General features: G+C 37.1%; 2 protein-coding genes across 6 annotated transcripts in view; both read left to right on the top strand.

Annotated features, from left to right (window-relative positions):
* Nucleotides 1–1260: 1260 nt before the first annotated feature.
* ptar1 (protein prenyltransferase alpha subunit repeat containing 1) lies at nucleotides 1261–11263 on the top strand. Of its 2 annotated transcripts, XR_008154019.1 has the most exons (8): nucleotides 1261–1404; nucleotides 2197–2366; nucleotides 2491–2557; nucleotides 3121–3225; nucleotides 4191–4425; nucleotides 5933–6222; nucleotides 8168–8703; nucleotides 9273–11263. XR_008154019.1 is itself a non-coding variant. In XM_052557210.1 (7 exons), the coding sequence occupies exons 1-7, from the start codon at nucleotides 1313–1315 to the stop codon at nucleotides 8511–8513; spliced, it is 1305 nt and encodes a 434-aa protein (XP_052413170.1). In that variant the 5' UTR covers nucleotides 1261–1312; the 3' UTR covers nucleotides 8514–11263. The 2 variants fall into 2 exon arrangements, 1 of the variants encoding a protein (XP_052413170.1); XM_052557210.1 differs by having other exon boundaries at nucleotides 8168–11263.
* Nucleotides 11264–12175: 912 nt separating this feature from the next.
* Nucleotides 12176–21860, top strand: part of LOC127957854 (amyloid-beta A4 precursor protein-binding family A member 1) — a 64764-nt gene continuing 55079 nt past the window's right edge. For 2 of the 4 annotated variants that reach the window (XR_008153870.1, XM_052556564.1), the window contains exon 1: nucleotides 12177–12335. The gene's annotated coding sequence lies outside the window, so the exon portion shown is untranslated. Of the gene's footprint in view, nucleotides 12336–15512; nucleotides 15921–21860 lie in introns of those variants that run through there. The other 2 variants (XM_052556565.1, XM_052556563.1) reach the window with 2 other exon arrangements.

Here is a 21860-nt window from a genome sequence, read left to right as displayed (position 1 = left end):
AATTCTGTTCCAGATTACCATCTCAACACACCAGACCCAGACCAAAAACCACATGCCTCCCTCTACTGGAAACCACTGTAACGTCAACCTGGTCCCAGCAGAAACAACAAGCCTATGCACCCCACAATGACAGGAGTGTTAAAAAAATCTGTTTACAGAACAATATATTATTTGTACTGATTTTAATCCAACTCCATCTAACTGTTAACATTAAAATGTTGAAATGTGTTGGGGAAGTGTCTCAACAGTTTGTATGAAAACTAATGGATAATCTTTTAAGCATCATACAATGTAATGATTAGTTAACATTATTGAAGAAAGAAATTATAAATATTCTCAATGTTACTAAAAATAAAAGAGTATAACCTGCAGTGCCATGTTATGTCATGACATTGTCTTGATAAGAAGGCATAATGAATTAAATGTAAAATATTTGCAAACTATTAGAAAAAAATGTAGCACAGGCCAAAACAAATTATTATTATTAAAGAAGTTTAATAACATACATTGTGTGTAAATAGCATACACTTTATTTTCAGCGTTTATGAACTGCACACCCATCTAACAAAATATAGCTTACTGAATGTTATATAAAAAAGTTTTTATAACATCCCCATTAAGTTAAGTATACATTGTTTCCGAATGTTCTCTGAACGTTCAAAACGTCCATTTTTATTTCTTTTTTTTATGCAAAGGTTAAAGGAACATTCCATTTTGACATTTTGCAAAAAATATTGGAAAGTTACCTTTGAATGTTTGTTAAACATTCTGCAACAAGTAGTTACATTCAAAACTGTTAATCAAACTGAAAGTTTCGAGTAAATTCGTTCCATGAACAGTGTATAGCCTATACAGTATTTGTATAGTAAAAACATTCGCTCCATGTTTGCTGGACAAACCCCAAAGAGCTTATTTGGTACATGCCCCGCCCCTAAAGTGAAATTGTAAATATGATTGGATGGAAAAGAGAAATATGCCACCTCCAGTTTAAATTGAGATTCTGACTGTTTAAATTACTTACTTATTTATTATTTTTAGTGAGTTATGACGTTAAATGACTCTGTCCTCTCATTGATTCCAAATGTCTCTGCGCCAACATTCGGTGCCTTCCTTGTTGTAACAAGATTTACGTAAAAACGGCGAGTAACGGTTATTTTTTATTATTATTATGTATTATGATAAAGCAAGATAATCTCTTAATTTAACATAGCAACAATGTATGGTTTACGGTTACTAAAACAATTTATCTCGAGCGCTGACTGTGAAATGTCCCGGATTAGGTTGAGTCACCCGCGTTGACGTCACTCGCGCTATGAAAATGGCTGAGTCGGAAGAGGAGGTGGATGTCTTGGTCCAGAGAGTTGTGAAAGATATCAATAACGCCTTTAAAAGAAACCCGAACATGTACGTATGTGAACTCGCATTGTTGTTTATCACGCGGTCATGTAGTTTAATGCCCAAAGCGGCCTGGACCCTCGCGCTCAGTCGCAGGGAGAACACAGTGCAGCAGCCTGTGTAACTTGCGCAGACAGACAGCGGCTGGCTAACCGGCTACTAACCAGCGTCCAGCAGAGAAAGCTCACCAAGCCTCGCCTTTAGAACAGTCCTGTTAAAATGCGTCTGGGCTACCTATTTAATAAGCACAGTGCAAACGCCGAAAGTTTCTCTGAGTGAAACGCGAAGTGTGTATGCTTGTAATGTTGTAGCTAACAATAGTAACGTTACTGTGAATGTTTGGTTTGTTAGTCGCTGGTCAGTAACTGGCGAGCGTAGCGAGCTTTAATACATTATATTTATATGTATAGTCATAATTCTCAGTAATTGTCCGTGTCCGTTTGTTTTTACTGGTAAATAGGGTGAGACGATCAGTGGTTGCAACATAGCTGCTCTTGCGTATCCAAACATCTCTTCAGTCCAAATATGAAGCACCTCGTCTGTTTTTTTGAAAGTTGCCTGTGTGTTGGGTCTGTTTGTCCCATATATTTCGGGTCAGTGCCCTGTCCCAATGGTTTCATCTCACTCTTCTGCTATGACATTCTTGTATCTCTGCCAAAGAGGTGCATCTGTAATGAGTCAGTGTCAGCTGAGATGTTTGGTGCTTCATGCATTGCCTTTAGCTCCTTAGTATTTAGCAGAGTTTCTTAAAATAGCCACGTGATTTGTGCTTCTTTTTTATCTTTTACAATGTGTTCACAGTGATGAAATTGGCCTCATTCCGTGCCCCGAAGCCCGGTACAACAGAAGCCCCATAGTCTTGGTGGAGAATAAGCTGGGAGTGGAGAGCTGGTGTGTCAAGTTTTTGCTGCCCTATGTGCATAATAAACTCCTGCTGTACAGACAGAGAAAGCAGTGGCTCGATCGGGAAGGTAAGACCAAGGTTTACTGGCCGGCTCACTTTGCTGTGACCTTTATTATAAAATGGCTAGTTCATACACACGACCAGCGCTGCTGAAAAAATTGACTTCTCTCTTTTCTTTTCTTCTCTTCAAGCACTGGTAGATATAACCTGCACATTGCTTCTCCTAAACCCAGATTTCACCACTGCGTGGAATGTCAGGTACACGTACATATTTGTATTACCTGAAAAAAAAAAAAAAAACATTCTGCCGAACTAACCCCTTCACATACTTTCTGAATGATTATATGCACATCTGTGGTATTTTTAGAAATTCTCTTTTTCTTCTCTTTGATGTCTGTCTAGATTTCGGCCGCATTATTGTTCTGAATGTGCTGTTGCTATTTTTAAAAACTTCTCTAATTTAGGAAAGGAGACATCAAAAGACTGCTGCTACATTTAACTCTAAATGTGACTTGATTTTCAAAATTTGCACAGGGAGCACAGAACTTACTCATTTCTCCAACATTTAGTTCCATCTCAGAAAACACTAGAGATATTTATTCCATTCCTGTTTAAAAAAAAATAAAATCTTTACTGTTTTTAACTGTATTCTTAACTGGTTTCTGACTTTTTACCTCTTTTTGTTTAATTTTAGGCTGTTTTTTTTACTAGAATTTTGCACAAAAATCTTGCCTGAATGTCTTTGTGTTAATATTGAACAGAAGAAACATATTGTCCAGGAGGTGGTGCTGTACTATTTTTTTTTTTTTTTCGTTTTATAGGAAAGAGCTCCTGCAATGTGGTATGTTAAACCCAGAGAAAGACCTGTACCTGGGAAAGCTTGCACTATCTAAGCATCCTAAAAGCCCAGAGACATGGATACACAGGTAAGGTTTCCAAATCTTTGATTTGGTTTCCAGTGTCATATCACAAGAGTGGTGGGGAAAATATTTCTTTCAGTTCAAATAGGATTTTTGGATGTTTGTAGTGTTGGGCAGCTCTGCCTTAAACAAAGCCTTCTATGATTTTATAGCATGAATGTGAACACCAGTAAACGCATCTGCTTTAGTGCACTAAATGTTCATTCTGCTCTTAGTGTATACAGGTAAATTAGGTCTTCTAAAATATTAAAGATGGTATATTATGTAAGTGCTGTGTCCTGCACCCTTCAAGTGTCCTATTTTCCAGAGTACTTTTAGCTCACCATTAGATTAGATGAGTCTGAATTTTCAAACAGTGATATAAAAAAAACGAATAATAAATTAGACATTAAGAAATTAATAATGGAACACTTTAATGCGCTGTACTGGAAAATGTATGTGCTCTGCTTCATGTAGCTGTCTGAATTAGTATGGAAGAAACCTTGCTCTCAAACCGGCTGAAACGGTGAAAGCAGAGACCATGAAATGAAACGGTCTGCAATTGCAGACCTCTTGCAACATGTCAACAGTGGCACATACTGAAGTAGAATTTCGTCACTACTGCAAGGACAAGGGCAAACAGCTTTACACAGAACACAAATAAATATCCAACGCTTGTGCACCTGACAAGACCGAGAGGTTTATGTACCTGCAGGAGTGTGCGGGACACATTGCTGCTGTCAGATATTTTGCAAATAATTCAGTTTTTACTCTTCACTATGTCAGTTTGGATGATGTTATTGTCTGCAGATAATACTGAGCCATTAGATCTCCCAGGATGCCTAGGAGCCGCAGGGTGCTGAGATAATTGGCCGATTCAGAGCTGTTATGAAGGAGAATTAATTATATTATTGTCTTGCCGTTTTATGATTTGCAGATTTTACTCTTTCATAAATAAAACCGTAACCTTAATTGGTTTGTTGTGTACACAGGCGCTGGGTGTTACAGTGGCTGCAGAAGGAGTGCTCTCCTTCTGGACAAGAACCGAAGGATCAGGCTGAACTCAGAGGAGACGCTGTGAGGAGGAGACGGTGCGAGCGGCTGCAAAGGGCCTTGCAGGAGGAGATGAGAGTCTGTGCAGACGCTGCTGGCCGTTACCCCAGTAACTACAATGCATGGTCCCATCGCATCTGGGTATTACAAAACTTGGCTAAAGGCAGTCTGAAGGTAGGCTGTCTCAGTCCACTGCATCTTTCTGCACTATATCTCTGTGATTTATCATAATGACTGAAAACAGGTGTCTGTTAGATGTTGCTTTGTTTGTGTACATCTCAAAGATAAGATTTGTCTTCGATTACTTTAAGGAATGATGGATCACACTGGCCTATCAGCAGTTTTTCTACAATGAAAGCAACATGTGATGGTTGTTTATGAAGGTGATAAATCTACCTGAGGCTTTGAGGATCTTAATACCTCTCTTCTCTACTTGACTTACCTTAGGAAGAGACCTGATTACAGATGCCAGAGTTTTCTGTCTTTGAAAAAAATATATAATGTTTTAATTTTTTAGAGCGAGAGAGCTGAGTGTTGTTAGTCAGGAATGCTTATTGCCTTTTAGGGTTTCACTGAGTGTCAGACCTTTGATGTGCTTATCCTTTCTTAATTGCATGCAAAATTAGGCAAATGTTACAGGGCTCAATCCAAGCTAAAAGCCCTCATATAAAAAGGATGAGCCTGTAGATTTAATGATCCAGGACTAAACAGACTTGAACCAGTCGGAGCTCTTCATAAGCTATTTCAGGAGTAATTGGGTTATTCGGCTGTCATCTTACATCTCTCTTGTTTGGTACGGTTTTCCTTGGTCTGAATTTCCACCCTAGATCTCGGTAGTACGATGTTTACTGAGTTTACAACCTAAATGAAGTCATGTTTTATTTTAAAATACTCTTGGATATTTAATTATGTATACTCAGTTCCTTTTATTTTTACCTTTTAAATGATCTAATGCTCACTTAATAGTTAAGTTAATCTTAATAAGCATTATTATTTTAATAACACTGTTAAATATAAACTTCAGCAAATCTCAAAATGAATATCTATTATTAATGTTTTAATGCATCAGTTGATAATTAAAATACTTGATTTTAGTTTGAGTTTTATTTTTCAATTATTTAAGCAAAATTGTATATGTTTAATATTATCTATTCATCAGTTATTGTTTAAAACATGGTACAAATTTTATTATTGGTGCATCTCATTTTTGCAGTGCTGTAGTATATATATATATATATATATATATATATAAATTTTTTGATGAAGTTTATCTGTTAAATCTAATCAGTTTTTGGCTACAACGTCAAACATAATTTTTGTATTGGTGCATAAAATTTTTTCAGCACTGCATTAATTACTTTTTTCCCCACCATTTATTTAGACAAGGTTGTATATATTTAATATCAGCCATTTATCAGTTATTGGTTAAAACATTGTCAAACTGAATTTTAATATTGGTGTAACTATTAACTTTTTTTGTTTGCATATTTGAGGAATGCATAATAATATGGATATATTTGGGTAATATTTGCATATTTCATTAAATGCATTTGCATAAATGTATTGAAATGCTGTCGTTCGTAGCCCTTTCAGTTTGGCAACTGAACTAAAATTAACAAAATATTCAGCTGAATAATGATGGTGTTAAACGAATATAATATTCAGTGACTTTCTACTCCAGGTTCTGCACGATGAGCTGTCCTCCACCCGACTGTGGGTGTCCATGCACGTGTCAGATCACAGCGGCTTTCACTACCGTCAACACCTGCTCAAGGCCCTGGCCAGAGAGCTGAGCCAGGTTGGAGAGACGGAGCTCCACCCAACCCAGCAGCCTAATGGAGAGAGCACAGCGGACGCGTCTGATGGCAGTCACCATAATGACGTCATCCCTCAGCTCTTCCACGAGGAGATGGAGCTCTGCACTGATCTCATCGAGTCATATCCAGGCCACGAGACGCTGTGGTGCCACAGGTGAGAGTGATCAGGCAGACTGTTTGAAGCCTGTTACAGATCTTCAGGTCTTGCTGTGCCGATGATAATTGTGCAGTCAGTCAGCATCAGACTGTGCTTCCGCAGGTCTCCGTGTGAATACAGTGACTTTGTTTGCCAGAAGTTTGTCCTTGGCCCTCAGCTGGTCTGGCCTAATGTGTTTATGGTTTAGTGTTATAAAATGATGGATGGTCTTATGCTGCAGAGTTGTAGCTCACTGAGGGAGAGGCAAGCAGTTTGCTGGATCTTTTTCTAGCTCTTTCAGTTCTTCCCCTTCCCAGCCTCATCCCTCATGGCTGAGGCAAGGCGCAGCTGCTCGGTGAATGGTGTTTATGTATCTTTAGCTTGTGTTCCCTCCCTAAAGTGTGTCATGGCAACAGATCAATTACATGTCCAAGTCTGCTGTTAGTTTGAAGATATGAGAATTTGTTTGTGCAACATTTCATGCCTCTTAATTAGTGCTGGGCGGTATGCATACCGAAAACCGGTGTATGTTTTCATTACAATATAAATTTTTTATACTTGTGTTTTATATATTTAATTACTCAGTGTTCGGAATGAACGTTATGCTGCGCCGCGGCCGCGCGACTGTTTCAGACGGACCCTTTACAATGTTGCACTTCTAAGCAGCGACTGCAAGGTGTGGTCAGGGTAAACACAGTAGTGCTCTGGTGTTACGTTATAACACCTGTTTCACACATGCTCCATCTGCAATGCGTATTGCGTATTTTTTTTACGCAACCATGTTAATGGATTCCAGCATTCATGGGGTTTTGCTTTAGGACTGGTAAGTTGAAGGCAGGAGATGACCCAGCATGGGTCATCATAAAACTGTTTTTCATACAGAAGTACCACCAAAATTTAATTGTCATCTACTTGACAAATATGACTGACCTAGGTGGTACACAAAAGAAGAAATTTTTAATGATTGGTTTGAGTAGCTTTGTGGCATATCTTATAGTTATAATTGTGTGTGTAATTCAGAAATTGTGTGTGTAATAACTATATATATATTATTATTATTATTTTTTATTTTTTTCAAATGATGAAATTGAATGAATGAAGATAAAGGAATTCTGAAATTAAATGTTGAATTCAAACTGTCCAAAAACTACAACAAAGGTAAAGCGCAAGTTGCACATTTTACTATAGTAAATCCATGTTCCGTGGAACAACATCAAGCAGTTTTGCAACTAAATGAGGGTGATTAAATGATGAGACAATCTATGAGACAGTACAGGGCATAGTCCTTGAGATGTTAGTAATTAATTAGCAAGTAATTCTGTATGTAATATAGTTTGTGATTTATTTTTTTATTTTAGATAGTATTGTTTGTGGTTTTCGAAGATGATTACGTTTCTTTTAAAAGTTAGTAAGCCTATTAAGCTAATTTTGCTATTCTGATTTTGAGCATTTTTGTATTTTCCCTGTGACTATCATATCAGACCTGAATTCAGACTTAAATAATACTGTAAAGTGCATTTTAGTGTTGTCAAAAGTAGCAGTTGGTACAGGAATGTAAAAAATATGATGATACCAGCATTTTGAGCAGATTCTTAAACTGCCATTGTGATCACACGCTCCACTGATACGTCTGTGATTGGTTACAATGATCATTGCCTCACTCTCTTCACTGAGCGCTTACACAGATCTACGTGGGAATGTTTGAAAGTCCCATCTATAATTAGTGGATCCACAGATCCCTGATATATCTTCTCATAGACGGATCCTCTGATAGATGTTGCTTTCAAACGCTCCCGTGTGTTTGTTAAGAATCCGCTCAGCAGCACTCGGTGTTCATAGGAAATTCTGGTATCATCATATTTATTTCAGTACTGGCTGGTATATACCGAAGTCTAGTGCATTTTATTTTATAGTTCACTGTATTTCAACATTGAACAAATTCAAATCCAGACTTCTCCAACAGGCGACATGTCTTCTACCTGTGGCATCAGTGGCGGAGGGAGCACCTCCAGGGGGCAGGGTCACAATCTCCACCTCTCACCCATACTGACGTCCTCCTCAGTGAGGAGCCCTGTGATGAAGCCAGCGCTTCCCAGGCCATGGATGTTGACTGTGTTCTGGATGGGCGCAAACACGGAAGCTACACGCAGGACACCAAGCGACTAAAGCGGGGACCCTTGCTTCCCCACCCCTTACTTCCCTCTGAGCACACGTTTGTCTCTAGAATCCTCACAGGCTGCCGGAGCCCCGAGCAAAGCCGCTTTGCCATTGCATACAGGAAGTGGCTGGACTCAGTTATAGGTCAGTAGCGTGAGAAACACTCCACCCAACATGATGTGGGAGAGCTGTGATAGGTCAACTTATTCCTGGCTTCAACCGCCCACACACGCTTCTCTGTAAACGGCTGGACTTCTTGGCCGGTTTGTCAGAGATGCGCTGCCGGAGCAAATTCCCGCTCATGATGAAAACCCATGACCCGTCTCAGCTGCTTTAGTTCAGGTACTGGATATCTCAGGTCTGTTTTCAGTGTACAATCCTTTTCTCTATCAGAAGCTACAAGTTTGTATTATTTAATTTTTGTTTTCATATAGTTTGGTTGGTTTTTATGTTTTTTTAAAGTCTTCCACCACAAATCAATAACAGTATGCTCTCCTCATGATATCTGCAGTTTGATGATTCCTGTTGGGGATCTTAAAACGCACACTGTGGTGCACACTTGAAGGGAACACTTGAGCCCAAAGTGATTCTGACCCAGTTTCCCTCTTTGTTTAATTGAGGGCAGACTGGCTCTGAATTCCATCTACTGCTCCCCTATAAACTTTTGTAATGAAGCATGAAATATTTTTCAATGAATACCTAGAAGTTTTGCTACAATCAGTAATGTGAGCACAATCATTGAATTTAAAGTTTCCTGGAGCCATTTGATATGAAACATTAGGGCTGAACACAGACATTTTGATGAGTTTTAATAATCTTAAATAAACCGATAACTGCACATGTAATCGACCGTTTCTAGGTGCTCTCCTCATTCAGGTGAGCATTTGATTTATATGACATATCTGTTGCAGGGTCAGCATTTCTTCAGTTCATGGAGATGAGTCTTCTCCTAAAGCTCATCATCATCATCATCATCCTCACTCATTAGAATAACAAAGGCCACGTTGTCCCATGGACTATGATGGAGCACAAGTTTTGGGTTGTTGTTCATCCAAGTGGTCTCACAGACGCATGGGTTTTCATGATGAAAGGGAATTGCTGAAGTAGGAATAGGCTTTTCTCAGCTTGGGCAAGCGCGGCTGCAGAAATAACACGCTGCCACGTCCAAGCCCATCTGGTGCAGAATGGTGCTTATTCTCTGCGCCGGGGGAGTGTGGACCCCTGAGGGGGCCTGGGTTTACAAATGCTGCTTTTTGTTTAACACTATTTTGAACTTAAAAGGATATTTATGCAAATATAAAAAGTGAATTGATGTTAGCTTCACTTATGTGATTTATTAAAGCTAATAAGCTATTAGACAGTTATGGTTGACTCACTGTTACTTACTTAATCAACTTGTAATAAACTTTGAAGTTTCACAGGCTCAATCGTGCACTGACAACTTAATTCATTCACAGTTTAGAGTAGGCTGTGGAAATCTGGTTAGATTTGATTAGATCTTGCTCTTAAATCAAGGACACTGCCCATACTACATATGCAAAAACTAGTTAGTTGAAGTCATTTTAACATTCTAGCAAAGCTTATATGAATCATGTCTTTCAGCATATCTATAAGACTTGCACAGTTCGATCTCAAGTTTCACTTCAGTCTATTACTGTTCTTTGTGTTTTTTTTTTTTGGTTTGTTTTTTTTTGCACAGTTGCACAAGAACTAGATTTATGAAAGAAGTTGAGTTATGTAACTTCTAAACTGACTCTCAGACTTTATAAAGGGCCATGTCAGAGTGGTTTTCTCTGTTCCTGCATGCCTTGGACCCTGACTTTTTTTTTTGGCTGCAGCAGCAAAAATACCAGATGTCTTTCACAGTATTCTTAAATGTGCCCCTCAAGAAGAAAGCCAACTTTTCCTCCACACCATTCCTCTGTATAACGCAATGTTTAGCAAACTGCACTGGCAGCTTTTGATCATTTTTCACTCTTTATAAGTACAGGTGTATGCCAAGGTGCTTGTTTCAGATGATAATACTATAAGGTTTTATCCCCACCTCCCACCCTCACACCTGCTGTTAAATAAACAACTGCTAATAGAGTCCTGTATGGAAGAATAGTCTAAAACTGGAATGGATCTGCAACAAATGTCTTTATATTTTGTCCGTCTGATCTGAATAGTTATCTTTTTGCATGCACAATATGTGTGTACTGTTGTATTGGGATCAAGGTCACATTGTCATTGTATTTGATTACAATTTATTATAATTTGTTAATTTCATGATCTATACATGTAGAGACAGAAAACATTGCATTGCTTTTTGGCTCCTTTTAGCCCTTTGTAATGATGCTATAGGTGGTAAATTTATTGCCTGCTAACTTAAACCCTTAATGGACAGTCTTATCAGTGATATTGTTGAAAACTTACAAATTGCAATATTTTGTCTTCATATCTGTTCAAGGCTTCCTATTCATTTCCTAAGCAGTTCACATAGTCCTACATTACCTTAGAGGTTGTTGATGTGTACATTAATGTGAATTACACAGAGGAAGCACATAGTATTTCCAGTTATGTCGTGTCATTTTCCATTGTTGTAATGTCATTTGCTGTGTGTATACCAAAAATTTAAGAGCAGTTACACTGTAAAGCATAAACACAGATTTTAAATTACTAGTACATCTATGCAGAAAAAAATAGTTCATTTAGCTTTAGAAAGAACAAATGTAGCCTAAGATTTTGTATTTTCTTCATGTATTGTCTGATAAGGTACTGTAGGTTTTTACAGGCATAATAACCAACATTTATAGCATCTCATCCATTATGTATTTTATATTTATTTGAATTAAAAACTATATTGACCGTAGTCGTTTTGTCAGTTCCCTACCACATTAAATAAAGCTACTCTGAAAAGGTCCATCTCACATTTTATTTCCTGTTATTTTGCTTTCATGACCATTTTATTAAATCAATTTTTTTTTTTTTAATAAAATTTGTAATTTTTATCATGTCATATGTGTTTTAGATGACAGGATTATGGAAACAATTTACAAGAAGATCATCAGTCATGTTTCTAAAGAGCAAATAACATTCACAAATTTAGGGTCGGTAAGTTTTTTCTAATGTTTCGGAAAGAAGACTTGTGCTCATCAAGGCTGCATTTATTTGTTACAAAATACTGTAAAAACTGTAATTTGTTAAAGATTAGGTCTACAATTAAACTGTTTCCTGTTATATATATATTTTTTTTAATGTGGTTTATTCCTATCAAAGCAAAGCCTGATAAGCAGTTATAACTCCAGTCTTCAGTGTCCCATGATCCTTCAGGAATCTTTCTAATGCTGATTTGATGCTAATGAAAACTTTCAGTTATCAAAGCTGAAAACGGTTGAGCTGCTCAGTGTTTTTGTGGAAACAATAACATTTTTCAGAATTATTTGAACACAGATCAAAAGAACAGCTGTATATTTCTATGTAAAAGTCTTCACAGTTCTGATTAATGCATTCTTGCTAAACAAAATAATTGGATTCATGCAGAAAAAAAATGTTTGACCCCAAACTTTAACGGTAGTATACTATATAATTTAAATGACGGCAATAAGAAGTTGAGAAAGTATCTGTAGTAGTCTAAATATTGTTTGCTTCCACTATTTATTCTGTTCTTTAATAGAAGGGCTGGACAATCATTTTGTAAACTGTTTCATCTCATGGCATCGAAAGGGCTTACTGATTCGGTTCTTTAAGGTATTTCTAGCCTAACTATTAACTCGAAGCATGTCGTGTATACGTGCAGCACAGTTTTGCCAAGAGCTGCATCTCGTTCATTGAGAAATTCGACAGCCTTCGCTGGTGTTTGGTTAGCAGGTCTCGGTGGGAGGAGTCGGGTTTACCCTCGGACTGAGTGAAAGCCAGGCAGGCGATGAAGATGGTGGATCCAGACACACATCGGGTGGACCGTTAGCTCTCTGGAAACTGCAGCAAACGAACAGGTGAGAGATATGACGGAAGAGATCGTCTGACGCGCTGTGTAATGTAATCATCGTCTGTCAAACAAGCGGTTTTGTTAAGGAAAACAGGAATAGTGTAATGAAAAAATGACTGTATTTCATTGAGATTGATTCAATGATGCGGCTCGATCGTAGTGACTGTTGTGATGTGGCTTTCCCTGCGGATGGTGGGCTCAACAGTGTGATTGTTTACACTAGAAAGGACAATTGTTGCCGCGGAAGGCACTGCATTACTACTCCCGGTTACCAGATACAACACAAAACAAATATGAGGGCCTAAACTGTTAGGTTTAGTAACTTGGTTATCCAACGAAATCAATGCAATTTGCGATCCAAACATTATCATCATTAGCAGGCAGAAACATGCTTTCAACTAATTAAGTGTGCATTGATTGAGAGTGATGTTAATTCTAATGACTAGAATATCTGACCGCTTCTCCAAAATATTTGTATTTCCTGCAGGTTATGGTTACACCAGTAGATGGCAACAAGTGAGTGTGGTATTAGTGAATGACTAAATTCTTCACTCAATACATTTATTTCGAAACATACTGCCTCTGGAGGCAACAAGGCACATCCAAATCCAATAATTGTTTTGTGAAACATTTTTTCTCATTAGATGCCTTCATCTGATTTGCGTTTCCCAAAGGCAAGTTCGGTTGTTACCAATAGATTTCAGCGGAACTTGGATCCAAAGCTAGCTAACTGTGCTTATGGGAAATGCACACCCAATCAATTTTTGAAGAAAACCGATGTATCCGTCACTTCCTATGATAACCCACAATCATGTCTGATTTTGTGACACCCCTTTCTCTGCCTATCGAAAAGTATTATTCACTTGATATTAAGTCATCATGCTGTTTTTAAGAATTTTGCATTTATTACAAAGAAACAAAACAAAAACAAAAACTCAAGGCAGTAATAATTTAAACAATATATTTTATTTGTTAACTTATGTTCAGTTATCCTTTTTTAAATCATTAACTTTTAACTATTTTAGAATTTTTGGATCATCAGTCATTAAAGCTCATATTGCTCACAGATGCTTAGCTCGCTTAAAATTCTACTTAAATTTGTACCAAGCTGATTACTCAGCTGATTTTTTTTTTTTTTTCTTACATAAAGTGGTTATATCTAAATGTGGGAGTTGGTTAATAACTTTTTTTTATTAGTCTTCCCATTAACACCATTATATTGTTCATTCAGACTGAATCATTAACGTGGAATGCACAAGAACACATGAGGTGGGATTTATTGCATGAACTGATCACAGCCAAACATATTCAGTCATATACATATACTGTAAAAAAAAAAAAAACCTTGGATAGTGTCCGTGAAGTCACCCATAGGTTTCTGATGAGCAATTTTGAAGCCCAAAGTTGGCGGAGCTTGCCATCACCATCTTGGCAGTGTGTCACCGCTCATCACTCCCAGATAATCGAAAATATATATTGATATAAAAAAATTCACCCCCTCGCAATGGTCATGAAGGGTATAATTAGCTAGATCAAAGTCCCTTTAATACCAGTCATGTCACTTGGTGGCCATATTTGAATTGCCTCTCGGGCATCCAAGTGCAACTCCTATCTCTTTGAATCGGGAAACATGAAATTCTCCAAAACTGTTCACTAAACTTATGATAAAATTTCATATTTGAAATCCCCAGAGGAGTCTGACAACACCAGTATCATAAATGTTGTTTCTTTGGCTCAAATAGTGTTATAAAAATAAATTTTTTGGGTTAGATCAGCCAGTGTGCATGTGCAGTCCTAAGCACACGTCTCAGAACCCTGACTGTTTCTATATCAACTGGGACTTCTGCAGGCAGCTGCAGTGACGCACTGACTTTACCGATTACCGATTGGGTCTTTCATTCAGAAGGCAGGGCTTCCTGCGATTGAGCAGCCATATTGAGCATTTGCATTTTTCCCCGTTTAAAACTATACAAGTGACACGTCTTGGGTATTCTATAATCTTTGGCTATACAGACAAAAAAAAACAACACTTTTTTTACCAGGCTGTAAACGTAGCCTATTTGTTTCTGCTGTAAAGTTGGGTATTTTTATTTAATTCATGGGTGTCAAACATTGTTTTATTTTTGTACTACAAATTTTTGTCACATCCAATATTTTGAGGAGGCACTGCCTCTGTTGCCTCCTCGAAGGAAACGTCCCTGCTATAGAGAATGTTCCTAGTTTTGGTTCCCAAAAACAAACAAATGAGAACCATGTGCTAATGTTAGGGGAACGATCTGTGTTTGGTTGTCAACTCCATTTCAGTCAGAAAATCAAAACGAACTGCTTTCATGAACAAGAAGTTTTGTTCAGTTTACTTTGTTCATGAAGAAGGTGACTATCCTTCAGTGTATGGGTGTCTCTGTTCAATATGGAATGCATCACATGTTTTAAAATAATGGAACAAATATAGCAGAAAACTCAAGGTTGCACCATATTGAATTTTTAAAGGAACAAAAACTAGTTTGTGTGGGAGAGAAGTAGGCCTATGGATTATACTGTGGTTTAGCAATGATTGTTCAGCTGACAGACTTTCAGTAGACAAAAACACCATAAAATAATTTTGAAAGTTGTGAGTTGATGAAAAAAAAGGTAGTCTTTGGACCATATACAGCGTGTTACATATTTGATTGTAAAGACTGTAAGCATCGTTTTTATTAGCTTTAAATTCAGTATAGTGTCTCTTAGTGAAAGCAGTTGGAGAAAATATTTAGTAAATATTTAAGCATGAGACAAAACTATGTAAACATATGCATCATTTTCAAGCATTAATTGTTACTATTATTATAGGCCTATTATAATTTGGGTTTAAGTATGTTTATTTCTTCTGTTGATCGGATTATTTCAGGTTTACACTAGAAATTTAGTTCGGATCGAGTTGAATCGGATCGATTGAGGTGTTACATGAAGACATTTCAGTCCGTTTGAGCCTTCAATCCGATTATAAAGGGATTATTTTATTGCATGTAAACATAGCTATTGAATTAAATGAAGAGATTAAAAACACCGGTTTACGAAAGGCACACCATTAATTAAGAGCTTGTTTATGTAGGAGGAGTGTGAAAATGAATCAGCCTCACTTTAAAGCTGCTGGACACAGATTTCCAGTAATCTCCGTTACGGATGTTGAAGTGCCACAACTGATGACTCACTGTAGTCTCTCTCTGTGTATCGCCGTGATAGTAAACGCACTCCCTTCTATCTCCGTGATCCACAGCGGTCCGGCGTTTTTGCAAAATAGTGCTCTGCTGTGAATGGCGCCCTCGGAATACGCTTGCGCTGTAGGCATTACCAACCTGCTTTCCTGCCAAATACATGCCCTAGATGCAGAGTCGCTGCGCGGCGTCGGATGCTGTGTGCAGGTGGGAGAGCAAAACACTCGCGTGGAAGCGAAATGACAAGGACAGGTCTTGTAGTTGGTTGATAAACAAAAAAAGCCTTGGTTAGACCTCGCCGCACATTTTCTGACGTTATTATTTACTGTAGCCTACATCCATCCGCAATATCACACATTTACTCTCTCCGAGTGGTGCTTCTGCTGCTGTCTGTGCAGGTAGGGCTGCGAAAACACGCAGTTTACTCATTGATGTTTTGATTGGCAAGGAGTATTTCCATCTAAACTTTTTAAATGATTGTGTTGTATGCGTTGTTATGACAGGTTAGTTTACTTTTAATTCTTTTAAGGGAAAAAAAATGTCGTGATTTATGTCGCAGTACGCGGTAGTGATCCAGGGAGTATAGGTAACAGTAACGACCCGCCCTTTGCGAATATATAACAGCGAATTGGGCAGAAAGTCATTAAGTGTTGCTCTGTGACAAATGTTTGTGTAAATGCTTCGGTTTGAAGAGCTCTGCATATGGGAGTGTTCTCAGAAGACTCTTAAAACCTTCTCACGTAGCCTATCCATGACTGAGCAAATGACAAAATAACAAAGGGGAGATTTGACATCTGTGCATTAGCATTAGTGTCTTAAGCAGGGCAAAATAGTCATATTTGTGTGATTTTACTATGAACTTAAATGTGATTGTGTTCTGCAGTCAAATTTGCTGAGCACTGCTCTAATGGGATATTTATACAAATATGATTGTTTTTCTGGACATGGTATTGTGCTAGGCTATTATGTAGTATTTTTTAAATAATATGGTCATCTTGGAAGCACCTTGGACTTTCATATATATTACATGGAATATCTCAGAATGAAAATGGTACTTTGTTACTGTAATTTATTTATTTAAGTCACCATTGACATGTCATATATTTTAGTAGGCACTTAAATACTATTGTATACATTAAAGTACTGTATTACTGTCACAGTAGGCCACTTGTGATATTTTTTTGAAATTCTAATATATCTGGCACATATTAGCAGATTTTGAAGAGACTTGTTCCTGTATTTCCAGAACTGCTTGCACATACACAGTTTGTCTCAAAGCAGCTTTACAAATGGTACCGTTATGGTAATTATCCATTCATTCATTCATTAATTTATTCATTCATTCGTTTATCTGAACTAGTTACCATGGCATGCCAAATATTTCAGTAGTCACATCAAAGTACTGTTTTACTGCCACAGTACTTTAAGACAGTATGTCAGTGTTTATATATCGTGCAGTAAGTTGTGTGATAACGACAGCTCGTGGTGACTGTTTTTAAAAGACAGACATTTAGAGGTTATTTGCTATAGACCCATCCGAGCACACATGGATGTTTGTCACCGCACACAGAGAGAAGAGATCAAAGGTGATCCTAAAGTGAATTTCCCTAGAGGCACTCACTGATTTCTTTTTTTCTAGTATTTTTCTGGCTGTTGCTGTCCATGTATTTTAAATAAGCTTTTGTTTGTGAGCTGAGTGAAGCCTCCGGTCCCAGTTGTAGGTCTTTCTAGGCAAATAAATGGGGAGCTGAAATGGGAAATGTCCCTCCCAGAAGGGCTCTTTGACCTGCAGTATTATGGGTTTACTCTGATTACTACTCTCTCTGTATGGACATCACGCTTTTTTCTAGTCAGCTTCCATAGAGGGGTTTTCTGTATGTTACAGCTGTGTAAACATCACATATTTCCTATTTAAAAAGAAAACTGGGGCAGAACATATATGTATATAATAATAATTTAAAAAAAGATTGTCTTATGCCTTATTTGGGATATTAAGTATGTTTATTAACTGCTGTCGGAAGTTGGTATTTGGGACATTCTTGGACCTTCTGAAGCCTGGAATTAGATTATATTTTTATGCATTAATATAGTGTTTTTGGAATAAAGAAGATGAAGAAAATAAAAACTTGCATATACTATCATTCAAAAGTCTGGGGTAAGTAGTAGTACTTTTTTTAAGTAAGTTTTATTAAGCATGTATGCATCATATTGATTTAAAAAATGACAGTAAATACATTTATGATATTATAAAAGATTTCTATTTCAAATACATTTTTAAATAAATATTTCTTTAGAACATTCTATAAAAAAAATGAAATAAAAAAAGAATATGCTGGTAATATGCATGCTAATAAGCAACTAGTTAATAGTGAGAATCAGGCCTTAAAGGGGGGGTGAAATGCTCGTTTTCACTCAAAATCCTGTTAACCTGAGTACCTATAGAGTAGTACTGCATCCTTCATAACTCCAAAAAGTCTTTATTTTTATTATATTTATAAGAGAAAGATAGTCTGTACCGATTTTTCCCGGAAAAACACGAGCGCCTAGAGGCGTGACGTGTGGGCGGAGCTAAAGAATCACGAGCGCCAGTAGGCTTTTGTGTTGAGCGCGTCTGGAAGCTGTGACACAGATCCAGAGGCTGAAATTTAACAAGAGCAGCATCAGCAAAGGCAGTATGCTATGTGGTATGTACTGAAACTGTATATATTTGCTTAGCGGTTTTGGAAAATGACTAAGTTCCACTTTATGTCGTCTTTTTTTTTTTTTTTTTTTTTTAAACTGTACATGTGGAAAGTGCAGTTTGATGGCAACATCGCATGTTGTTTACTTGATGTGCTTACGCGCTGATAACTAAGTTAACAACACAGAGATATTTGAAGCAGTTTTACTCACCGCATGTGGTTCCAACACACAATCGTGACCCTTTTCCGTTGGGACTGCATTATCCTTAAGAAATAAACGATGTGCAATCCGAAATGCAGGGAACAAACAAAAACACTTGCACAACTCCGTTGATGCTCTGTAAAAATAAACTCCATCCACTGGTCCCTTAATGCTGTTTCTCTTTTGGTAATCTGTGCAGGGTTGTCTTGCCCTGGCAACCAAAAACACACTTCTTTTGTGACATTTCGCGACGCTCTCGCTCTGATCAGTGAATGTCTGTGCTCTCAGTGCTCTGCTATACGGGAGCGTGCGCTCTTCCGGTAGAAGAGCGCACACTTTGGACCCATATAAGGAAATTCCGCTCCATCTAACGTCACACAGAGCCATACTCGAAAAAAACTTTCCGAAACTTGTGACAAACCGGAAGAGGTTTTTTTGGAACAAAAATACTCCTTCAAACGTACAACTTAATTTTTGAAACTTTGTCCATGTTTAGCATGGGAATCCAACTCTTTAATAATGTAAAAAACTCAGTATGCATGAAATAGCATTTCACCCCCCCTTTAAAATAAAGTGTTACCGAAATCTTTCCTGAGCTTCAAATGATTTCTGACGGATCATGTGACACTGAAGACCGGAGTAATGACTGTTTTAATGTATTTGAATTGTTACCAGTCACTTTAATTTGAAGTAATACTTCACATTATTATGTGTTTTATCATATTTTTATTTAAAAAAAAATGCTTGGTGACTATAATATTTCATAATAGTCTTATTTAATACATTTTTATTTAATACACTTATTTTAATACTTACTTAATACATCATTCACATATCCATCCAGTTAATGAATAGCACATTTTATGCAGTCAGGTTGTTTAGTGAGAAAAAGCTAATTCTCTCACCTGTTTTAAACCCTATATTTAAAGAGCTGAGGCTCTCCTGGGATGCAGCCGGCTCCAGGGTTGGGGATTGGATTCATTTTTTAAGCAGCGTGTGTTGAGTTTTGTTTGGTGGCTTCATATGAAATCTTGAAAGTTGAAGCAGCTGCACTTCACAAAATACAGAGAGTCCGATGTGGCCTTGGGCCAGTTTTCCTCATGTATAATTTGTCTTTGTGGCCTTTCAAGTCAGCAAATTTCTGTCACTGCATTCAGAGAAATGATTAAACTGCTTTCACAGTCTGTTTTTTGACTTTCATCAGTATTCTCAGGGACAACGCAGAGGAACTCCGCTCCAAGGCAGTGTCTGAATTGTTTTTAAAAAACGCAGTGTGAATATCTTCAAGGACAGAATGATGACTGTGGTTGTGATGAAGATCTCAAGGCATGGAAGGAATGTTTTATCCATTCATATCCAAACACCTTTAATAGGTGCCTGTAAAGTTTTGTTCATTCAAACCACGTCAACATGCACACCTTCATTACCGGCGGTCACGTCCTTGTGTCAACACACTGAATGTTTTCACACACCTTTTCCTCTAGTAAAAGTAGTTAATAGTACTTCTTAATAGTAGCTTATGCTGAATATGTTATACTATCAATAGTCATAGTCAGACCGTTACTGACTGGAGTTTAACCACAGCGATTCATTTACATGGGAGCATTTGAAGTGACTGAGTGAATCCTAGGCATGCAAAAACGTTAAAACTAATGAAGTGCTTTGACGTGATTTAAATGTCAGCGTAAAAGAAGGTTAGCTGATACTTTAATATGCAGAGTGTGAAGGACAGAGCAGTGGACAGACTGTCATAAAGGAAGAGGAAGTTGCCCTTTGTAGATGATGTGAGAGCTCAGTGTTTTGACATTTAGAAGAACCGTTTGACCAAAAAATGTAATCTTGAGCATGCAAGAACCAATAAGGTTTGACGTTATTTGACGTTTACGCTTTGTTTTGCCATATCTGTTGTAGTCTGTGTTAGAGATCAACTGATAATCAGTTTTTACCAATATTTTTCTGGTATTTGATCATTTTTCCTAAAGTTTAATGATAATGTTTATTTTTATAAAAGTTAACCAAAAAAAAACAACAACTCCTTAAAATTATTACATTTATGCAAAGTTCAGTTGAGTTAATATTTTTTATTTGAAAACTTTGTCAAATTTTTCAGAAATGTATTGCTTCTGCTGCTCTCGTTATTAAAACAGAAAATTAGTCTACGTTTTATTGTTGTGATGTGAAGATGAAATTTATCAAAAAGCAGAAATAAATCAAAATAAAAGAAAAAATGTTTCTGAATATCAGTAATTGGACATATAAACAATAAAATAAGTTCTAAATAGATGAAATCAATCTGTGTATACGCATGTTGGCAATTATTGAATTTATGAGTAAATTAAAGCTTAAATTTTGATCTCCTCATTATACAAAATGATCGTGTCACTTACAATATAAACTTGCAAGGTCATCTCACATTACCTTTGACCTTTTTTTGGAATTTGACAGTTTTGGACTTCATAATATAGATTATAGAGAGAGGATGAGTAAATAATGACAGATTTTTTATTTTTAGGTGAACTATCCCTTTAGATCAAGAGAAAGGAAAACTTGAGTCCTGAATAACTAGTCTGTTTGCTCTAGACTGTCAAACGCTAATGGCTTGGATGAAAGTTTTCAGTTTTCCATCTTGTGATTACTTTAGTTGCAAGAGATAAAAGCTTTCTTTTATCAAGCCAAAAACATTCTTTACACTTGTTTTGCACCATCTGGCAGTGGTTTGTTTGTTCCCTTTGTTGTTTATCAAAGAGTCATTAACTTATGGAGGCTGTTGTTGAAGAGGTTTGGCCATAATTAGATTCAAATTGACTTGCATAGAATTATAATGAATGTTCTATAAGCCACTGCAGCAAAATTAATAGAAAGAGCCAGACTGAAGAGTCTGTGCTTAATTATAGGCTGATTTAACTTGTTACTTAAGCTTGAAAAGTTTTAGAAGTTGTAATTAATTTTTAGGAATCTTCAGGAAGGAATGTCTAGGTCATGTTTCTAGTATGAATACATTTTAAATATAGGCATAATCCTCTGAGCTGTGATGCTGGTGAGAAAGCAAAGCTGACAAGACTATTAATACAGAGACAACTGACAACAGAGACTTTAACTGACCGTGCTTAATAGGCTTTTCTAAATGACTTGATTAATAATCAGTGATATCACAATCTCCTCTATAGTTTAAGCAAAGCTGGTTTTGTCATGTTAATTTTGCTGGATTATTTTGTTTCTACTGGGGATAGGAGATTCTTTAGGATGTGGTTGGGGACATTTTTGAAATTCAGAGTTCATTTAACATCAGTTTATCTTGGGATCCCAAACAGGACATGTGTTAAACTCTATGGGGTAAGTTGTCACAATGGGAACCAGTTGGAACAAAAGAAGTAAAACAGGGCTTCTGCAGGTCTTAAAAGGTTTTTGTTCACTCTTCCTAAAAAGTCTTGAATAAAATAATCATGGCTTTAAAT

This window comes from Carassius gibelio, chromosome B5 (genome assembly GCF_023724105.1).
Source record: "Carassius gibelio isolate Cgi1373 ecotype wild population from Czech Republic chromosome B5, carGib1.2-hapl.c, whole genome shotgun sequence".
Lineage (NCBI taxonomy): Eukaryota > Metazoa > Chordata > Actinopteri > Cypriniformes > Cyprinidae > Carassius > Carassius gibelio.
Note: the sequence above shows the minus strand (reverse complement) of the source record. Positions and strands in the feature narration are given on the sequence as shown.